The sequence below is a fragment of the Cyprinodon variegatus genome, unplaced genomic scaffold, assembly GCF_000732505.1.
Source record: "Cyprinodon variegatus isolate N-32 unplaced genomic scaffold, C_variegatus-1.0 Scaffold129, whole genome shotgun sequence".
Taxonomy (NCBI): Eukaryota; Metazoa; Chordata; class Actinopteri; order Cyprinodontiformes; family Cyprinodontidae; genus Cyprinodon; species Cyprinodon variegatus.
Genome location: NW_015150582.1, coordinates 1,077,137 through 1,086,423, shown reverse-complemented (window position 1 = coordinate 1,086,423; position 9,287 = coordinate 1,077,137). Strand labels below are relative to the sequence as shown.

Sequence of the window (9,287 nt, the reverse complement as noted above, 5' to 3'; positions counted from 1 at the left end):
ATATATATATATATATATATATATTATAGTGGGGTTATAATACAGGATAATTAATGAACGATAATAACAGATTTTGGATACTTTTCTTAACTCTTTTCACATTAACCTTTCCCGTTAGGAAATTAAATGATTACGGTATCTGAAAGCTACATTTTGCGTTAAGATCGTTTTTTTCTGATAGTAACGTTTGTTTGATGACCTAAAATGCATGTGACATGTAATACGTTTTGGGGGAAAACACTATTTTGACAGAGTTGTCTTTTCTTCCTGTTCTATAAGCAGTACACTTTGACATTAGCACAAGGGGTGGGAGTTGCTTTTGGCTCCCCAACCTATTCCCAGAGGATATACAATATGTCATGGCCTTCTAATCCCTGCTGCTAAATATTGGGAGGTAAATCCACTGTCTGCCTGGTACAAGTCAAAAGGGAACATGATCACAATCAGTTTGTACAACTGTCCTATCTAATGTGACATCAGCAGCTCCTAGACGATTCAACATTGTTCTGCACTGTGGTGATGAAACAATTACAATTTTTCAGATATTTTACTACAGACTTGTAGCTGATGTTCGTCATTACCATTCATCCTGTTGAGAAAGCTGAGCTCTACGTCATCTGAATGCATGAGTAGTCAGCCAGTACTGAGTTTACCTCTGAACAATGCAGGCCCTGTTGACCTTTATATAGGCGGGGGTATAATACTGTTTCAAAACTATTGTGTGAATCTATGAGGCTTTAATGCAGGCTGGCTACCCCAGTAAATAATCTGAATGTCCCCTAGTATGAGGTAAGGTTAGGGTTAGATAGCTTGAGCTTCCTTTTATTTAAACCTTTTCAGGTTATTTAAGTTATAATGATGCTATCTTTGACATTTTAAACAAACAAAAGTAAAGAAGAAAGAAAGAATGAATAAAAGCTTCATTTATTAGTTTTTAAGTTCTTACCTTGAAGAATGTTATCAATCTTTCTGCTCTGCATGTCGTAGAGTGGAGGTCTTCAACAGGGGGTCCGTGACCCCTAGGGGTTCCAAGGAGGTACTGCATGGGGGTCGCAAAAGTTTTGGTTTCAAGCTGGACACCAATTCATTCACAACAGCTGTCCCATCAACCCGGAATCCCGAATCAGAAATACTTTAATAATCCAAGGGCAAAATTATTTTTGTTACATTACTCCATATGTGATAGAGTGACTATAGGACCAGTTTGATATAACACAATTTCATAAATATATATATAATAGGGGGGTCCCCGCTCCATCTCGCCATCAGTTTGGGGGTCCTTGGCCAGGAAAACGTTAAAGACCCCTGTCGTGCATTAAAACAACAGGCAGCCATTTGATGGTTTATTTTTTGGGCTGTTTAACTGAGACTAAGGTCGTAAACAGTTATAGTTTTAAAGCCATGCTATCTTGCAAATAGTGATGCATATCTCTCTAGTTTTCACAGCAGCAGGTTTGGGTAGCGGTGGATTACTCTGTTTTTTATACAGCAGGAAAAAAACTCTTTAAAAATATATTTAAAAAAAGGACTTTATACAACTTGTTATACTGGGTTTATATTATATTGGATTTACTTTGCAACAACAGGAAGTTTAAAATCAAAATATTCTGTACAATAACTCCTAAAACCTGCTATTGAATTCAGCAGTTCTGTACTTTTCTTTCACTCTTAATATCGAAACAAAGGAAGAATATATTGGAATTATATAGTAATTACAATAGGGTGTGGAATAAACTTAAGGAATATTCAGAATTCCATGTTTGTTAGCATTTTCATGTCATGAATGCACATTTAGCCTACCAATAGAATATTCACCGTGCTTTATGGAATCTCATTGCTCTAGCCTTCCACACCTGAATTCTTTTCTTTTTTAGTATGAAAAATGGTGAATTGTAATGTAAAAAATGTGTTTCTGTGAGGAATCACATTCCACACACCGTTCTTTCCAGGAAATCTTTGGCAAATGTAAGTAAAAATAAAGAAACAAGCAATAAAACTGCATTAGAGGTTTTCCACAGAATCCGCCTTCCTGGCTCTCCCTGGGTGGCTTGTCTTACAGGCCAGCTTTGTGGACAGTCCTGACTGCGACCATGTGTTTCCCCTCCCGGCCAGCCGTGTGGAGACACAGGACAGGTGGACTGGCTTAGGAGGGAGGTGAGGGAGGAGGCTATGGAGATTCTGCTGCCTTTATTTTACAACAAAAAGGTAGAAGAGTCAGATTATCCTGTGGCTCATTGAACCTCTTCCCTCAGAGGAGTTGCTATGCAAAGCTGAGGCGTTGGGTGTAGATATGTCTGCTGGACAGTGTGGCTGTTAAACACTCTGTGGTTACATTTGAGGGTGTGAGCAGAAGGTCTGCGTGTTGGATGGGAGTAAATCATGGGGTGGCCCAGCTGTAGGAACCAGCTGGTGGACAGAAAGTGGATCAGTCCCACCGGAAAGGGCTCCTCCATTCATGAGGAGGAGTTTGGGTGAGGTTCCTCACTCCGGACAGAATCTAGTTTGAAGGTATCAGGAAGCGCTGAGACATTAGTTGTTTTTTTTCCCTCAAAGCTATCAAAATCCGATTTCTTTTGCTTTCTGTGTTATAAGATAAAATTGCGCTCCGTTTGCCGCCCAGTCTGTGTATTTTCCAGTGTTTTCCTGCTGGTATCTGCAGCTTAGAGTCCCAGCTCAGTGAAATCACCAGCACCAGAGTGCATTATGTAATAAGAGACATTATCCAAGGTGACGCTTAGATTACTAATATGGTGCATTAGATTGCCAGTGATGTAACACGCGGAAAAGCTCCTTTTCAAAGCACGCAAATGTCTCTAAATCTCCATGTGTACTTTTTTATATGATTACAAGAATTTTGCCTGTAAATCTCATTACACACATCTCTTTGGATCAACAAAACCCCCCCCTGCCTTTTTATCTAGAGAGAAAAAAAATAACTGAACGCTGTCCTTTTCTCCACCCAATCCTAACCCCCACCCCTCCCTCTGTGACAGGTACAATGGCTCTCTGCCCAATGGAGATCGGGGTAGACGGAAAAGCAGATTTGCGCTTTTTAAGAGGACCAAAGCCAACGGTGTTAAGCCGAGCAGTGTGCACATCCTCAACACACCCCAGGATAGCAAGGTACACTACAAAGGATGAATTGCCAGTTTAATGAACACTCTCTCTATGCAACTGAATAAATGGGTGTTTATTTTCTTATGAATTTGTAAACTATCTCCTCATGTGAGGAATGTAGTAAATTAAAGATGGAGTTAAAGGGAAGGCAAGTTCTTTAGCAGCAGGTTTCCTGATATCTGTCCCTCATGGAACACAAATGTACGTTGCTGTTGGCACTGACTATTGTGTTGACATTTCCAGTTCAATAACCATAGTTCCTAGTAGGCCTCATCGCTTCTCTTCACACCAGGGAGCCAGTATAACGTGTTTCCCTTCCCGCATTCCTCCTCTCAGTTCCAGAGCCAAGCCGTTAAACAGGGAGCTGCTTTTCTCTGCTGTTATTCAGACGTTTGTTCTCGGTTTAGCCCTCCGACCAAAGGCTCTCAGGTTCAGGTTTCTGTCACCTGGTGTAACATGACTCCTGATATCTGCTAAGAGGGTCTTTTTCTGTGAAAAAGGACTTTTCACAACAGAAACTGAGCATTATTTCATTCCAGGATGAGCTGAATGTTGGCTAACAATGGCTTTGTCTTTTATGAGCTTTTCCACCTTCTGTTCTCTGCCAGCCTCAAAACTCAGTCTATTTTGGATCTTAAAGGATAGATCAACATAAAGTAGTGGGTGGCAGTAAAGGACGAAAATTGCATTTATGTTCAGCTCCTTTACTCTAACTCCCCTAAATTAAATTAAGTGCAATTATTAGCCACTAACATTGTAAATATAAATTTTCTGTATAAATACGACGGCTCTGCATTCGGCTCCATACATCTTCCCCTGAACTTTGACCAGCTTCCCTTTTTCTGATAAAAAAACATTGCTGCCACCGCCGCATCATGCTTTTCATCTTGTCTGTCTGCCATTAAATGTATCGATGTCAAAATAAAAAGCAGCTGATTCTTCACCTAAAGTGGGAATTTTCTGCAGCTCCTCTTGAGACACCGTGGCCTGTTGGTGATTTATGAACAATGCTTTCCACAGCTGTTCATTTAGGTGAAGAGCTGCGGTGGCCGTACTCTTTCTGTTTTCAAACTGACCAGTAATTTGATACTTCCAATATTTGGAAACTGGTTTTGATTGTGTTTGTTCACTGATGAGGACTTTAAAGAACAGCTGGATTTTTGCTGAGAATAAATTACAAACAGACGATCTCTATTTCCCAGTTAGGTGACTTTTAAAAGTGGTTGTTTACACTGTAAATCTATAAAAAAAACACATCAAACATGCTTAATTTTCCTCCCTTGTCCACATGATGTACTACTTTGTACTGGTGGTGCTCTTAAAGTCTCAGTAAAACGCACTAGAAAGTGTGAAAAAAAGTTGAAATAGTGTAACTGTACTTCACTTTTGGCACTGGGTGAAAGCCTTATTTTTCATAAATCAGTGCTGCTTTGTTTGTGGCTTTAAAATAAGCGGTTGCAGGAGTTTTCAGTACGCAAACCGCTGCAGGGTTCTTCCTCTTTTACCTCTGTTCCTCTTTGCCACCTTGTTACCAAGCCTGGGATTATTAGTCTGGGCGAAACGGAGGATGTTGTTGCAGACGGCCAGCCCCCCTCCACTCCCAGCTGCACATCCAGTCAGAAATAACCATCTGTGAGAGACAAACAAGGTGCCGAGCCAATGCAGTGTTTAAATTAATCAAAGGCTGAAGGAGTCAGATGAAAGAAGCCATGGTTTTCTCCTTTTTTTGGAGCAGTCTGCCGGCCCACTCGCTCTCCCTAACAGTGCAGCCTACGAACAAACTGAGAGCGCCTGGTGGCTGAAAGGGAACGCTCACATGTCTGTGTACGCTGTGGTGTTCATGACAGATAATGAGAACCTCCCATGATGCCAGCCTTCAGTTTATTTTGACTCTGGTCGGGGAACACGGTTATTTTTATGTCTTTCTGTTTTGCGTGTGTGCTGAACAGGTGGGGCAGCATTTGTTTGTGGGGGTGATGACATTTGCCCTCCCGTCTGTTTCTGAAGTTACAGCAGAGCGTGGCAGCTCTGGTGACCCACTTTCTCTTTGCTTTTGGCACGTGACAAAATAGGGGGGGCTGTTTTGGAAATGGAATTTCCTGATAAGAGCGGGACGATGGTGGCATGTGTCTGAGTGTTGACTAGAACCTCCCCTCCCCTCAGCTTGCTGACTGGTTGGCTCACTGAAGGCCAGTGGGCAGTTTATGGTCACCGTCATGGGAGTATGACTTTACAGGCTTTTCTCTGTTCCTGTTCCAGGAATATTCTACCACACTGTGCAGTTCTAGGTAATGCAATAAAAAAAGCTAAATACTGCTGCAGTTTTATCTGTAGAAATAAAAAACAGGATGAAATTGTTCACAACTCCAACTTAGGACGTGATCTGTTCGATGAATGCTGTGTGTCTGGAGTTTTTTTCTATTTCCTCTTTGTAAACCTAGCATCTGTCAATGGAGTGATTAAGTAATACTTGTTTTTTTTTCCTGCATGGTTCCCGTACATGAGTGCTGATGGTGTCAAGGCCTCAAACAAGAACAACTTTGACACAATAAATCACTTTTTTGTCACAGAGCCTGGCAAAAGTATTCATACCCTATGAAACATTTCCCATTTTGTCACATTAAAAACCACAAACCAGAGGGTTGCATAGGTTTTACATTGAAAATAAAAAAAATGCTTTGCATGATAGAAGTTAGGAAATCAATAAATAGAGTCCGGCTGTGTGTAATTTAATCTCAGTATAAATCCAGTTGTTGTAAGAAGGCTTTGGAGATTATTATAGGAGCATTTGTGAACAACCAGCGTCATGCAAACCAGGAAACCAGACTGGGAAGAAGGACTGGGCGATAAATCCATTATATTGTTGAATCAAATGTACTATCTTTGGAATTATTTTTTTTTGAAAACTAAGAATATATTTTACTCATGCACTCCTTGGGCTTTTAAGGTTCAGAGTCACATCAGCGTTCAGTTTCTTTTCTCCGACGTATAATTAAAACTGTTAATTGAATAATACCACTAGCTGTACAGCTAAAGGATCAATGGCAGGGCCTGCCAAACTTTCTGAAAATAAATTCTATAATTTGTACTTTTTTATTAAATTACGGAAAGAAAAAAAAGATTTTGTAATGAAAAAAAATCTGAGATTGTATTAATAAGGCGTATTGCGCAGCTAACTGTGAGTTTAAAAAAATATATATATCTGAAATCCTGGTTAATTGCTTTTAAATGTGAGTTTTTAACATAACAAAAGAAAAGGTTTAAGGGATGTTAAAATTCAGGGTATTTATAGAGGTTTCCTGTGCAGTTTAAAGTATTTGGAATTTGATTTTAGTTTTGTTTAAAAGCTAAGAGTTGAATAAAAACATATTGTATTTCCAGACTTCATATCCAGCCCTCCTGCCTAAATGTTATATCCTGTTATATCCTCTCTTAGGTCCTTCCTTCTTTGTCTCCTTTAGTCCTTTTTCTTTATTTCCTTCCTTCCTTATTTCCTTCCTAGCCTTTCCTTCTATCTTTACATTTGATGTCCTTCCTTTCTACCTCCCTGCCTCTTAGGCATTAGGGTTCCTTCTTTGTATGTCCTTCCCTCCTCTTTCCTCCTATGTCTGTCCTTGCCTTCCTTCCTACCTTAGATTTTCCTTCCTGCTAACATAAATTAACACCAAATGTTGTGTTTTACATTAGAAAACAAACAAAATTCTGCTAAAGCTGATTCTAGGAAAGTGTTGAACCTTTACATGTGAGGTGACTCTTGCACGGCAGTGATGTGTGGTCTCATTTCAGGCTGTGAACTGTAAAGGCCAACACAGCATCTCCTACACACTGTCCAGGCACCAGACGGTGGTGGTGGAGTACAGCCATGACAAAGACACAGACATGTTTCAGGTAAACGCCCTGTTTAATTACGCAGCTGTTAGTAAAGGAGGCTGGAATTAAATCTTAGATGTACACTTCGGCTGGTCCTCAGGTTTCATTCTAACAGTTTGAGAACTTTTTTTTCTTTTAACAAATTTCCGTAATACAGTTCAATATTATTTAAAACATGTTGCTTAATGTGCGTTGTGATGCAGCAAATGGGATTGAATTCATTTGAAAGCCACATTAAAGTTGTAAATAATAATGTCTATATTTTAAATCATAATTGTAAACCAAAGAAAGAGGAAGAACTGCACAAAAAAAAGGATTTTAGGACATTTACAGAGAAAAAAAAAACACTGATGGTGAAATAAATGGGGAACTGCTTATTTCTTCCTCAGCACCAGTCTGATGCAATGCTAAAAGCTAAGTTTAAAGACGTATCCCACCCCCACCCATTACTAAAAATATAATTATCTTGTTGTGAAATGTGTGTTTAAGGTAGCATATGAAGATTTTCCAGCATTTAAAAAAACACATCATGAAAATAGCAGAAAGTTAGATGGTTTAGAGTATTTTTTAATGAACAGATGCTAATTTTGAACCTGGCAACAGCAGCATGTTTAAAAAAGGAGCCCGAACAGGAACATGAAAAGGTCAGTTAGCAACAGGTCAGTAACAGACTGGTTATAAAAAGAGCATCTGTGAGAGGTTGGGTGGGACTCACTGCATGGATCGTTGATATAAACACCATGTTTTCTGTCCTGACAGCGATCTCCTTTGCTAAAAGGATTGTGGTAACATCCTATCACTTTGCTCGCTCCTCTCTTATAAGCAGATTTGTATAGATCACCATTAGTAGAAATGTAACTCTCTGTAGCTCTTCCTGAGTGACCTCCTGTGTATTGGTCTTTAGTGACAAAGTGGAATATAAAGACAAACTGAGGATTTTTTGATTGCAGTTAAAATCCTGAATAAAGTGAGAATGGTGAAAACATTTAGTTTTTCTTTCTGCTTAAATAGGCCTGCTTTCCTTTCAAATGTAGTGAAAAAAGAGATGATGCAACACAGTAGTAAAAGTGCCTCTGGGCGAGCGCTTTTTAACATCAAGCAGACACTGAGCTTTCAAAAACAATACATTTTTCCGTTTCATCATGTCCAGTGTTTTTCTGTTATTTTAGCCTTTATAAACCTACATTTTGAAGTGGTTAACAGTTCTGTTATGAGGAGCGTAATGACTTGAATCAAAAGATATGAATGGCTTGCTCTGCAGATTGGACGCTCCACTGAAAACCCCATCGACTTTGTGGTTACTGACACTGTAGCAGGAGGCCAGGATGGAGAGGACACTCAGATCACACAGAGCACCATCTCCCGCTTCGCCTGCAGGGTTGTCTGCGAACGTAACCCTCCCTACACGGCTCGCATCTATGCAGCAGGATTTGACTCCTCCAAAAACATCTTTCTGGGGGTAATCACTCGTTCTTGTTAATGAGTACTTTATTTTATAATATTTATTTTATGTTTTAGTTTTTTCCACTTGTAGATCAGTTCATGAGACAAAAGTATCTTTTTTTTCTATGCAGTGTAAATAATAAAATAGCATTTCTGCAACAGGAAAAAGCAGCGAAATGGAAGAACCCTGATGGTCACATGGACGGGCTGACAACCAATGGGGTGCTTGTGATGCATCCTAAAGGGGGCTTCATGGAAGAGTCCAAGCCTGGCGTCTGGAGAGAAATCTCCGTTTGTGGAGATGTTTACACTTTGAGAGAGACCCGCTCAGCACAGACCCCAGGGAAACTGGTATGTAGATTTAAATTAAGGAAAGCTGTATAGATGTGCTCAGGCCCATAAAGATGGTCTATTTTAATCACACTACATCCAAAAATCTCAATGCATTTATTGGTATTTTATATGTTAGACCAACAGAAAGTAGAACTAATTGGTTGGGGAGTGTCTAGTGGTTAGGGCAGTGTGCCTGTGCTCTGAGAAGGTTGCAAGTACCCGGTAGGATCCCCACAGCCTCTGATCTGGGTCCCTGAGCAACACCCATAACCCCACATTGCTCCCTCGGTGACGCACAATGGCAGCCCACTGCTTCTTAAGGGGATGCAGTGGGATTTAAATGCAGAGAGTTAATTTCTCAAGTATGAGATCAAGTTTTTCTTTTTTTATCTATTTTTTAAATGGTAGATACCCCACAACCTGAGCTCGGTTTGCTCTAAAGGTTGGATTTGTAGCTCAGATTGCATGTTTAATGTATTTGTTTTAATAGAATGTAGGAAAATAAGCCTTTACTAATGTCCGGA

At 39.9% G+C, this 9,287-nt stretch overlaps 1 protein-coding gene across 1 annotated transcript in view; it reads left to right on the top strand.

The window, feature by feature from the left end:
- LOC107085641 (E3 ubiquitin-protein ligase pellino homolog 2) overlaps nucleotides 1-9,287 on the top strand; it is a 20,915-nt gene that overhangs the window by 8,317 nt on the left and 3,311 nt on the right. The window contains exons 2-5 of the mRNA XM_015376103.1: nucleotides 2,994-3,123; nucleotides 6,904-7,005; nucleotides 8,249-8,446; nucleotides 8,593-8,781. Of these exons, the coding sequence (XP_015231589.1) occupies nucleotides 2,994-3,123; nucleotides 6,904-7,005; nucleotides 8,249-8,446; nucleotides 8,593-8,781 (619 nt within the window). The remainder of the gene's footprint in view (nucleotides 1-2,993; nucleotides 3,124-6,903; nucleotides 7,006-8,248; nucleotides 8,447-8,592; nucleotides 8,782-9,287) is intronic.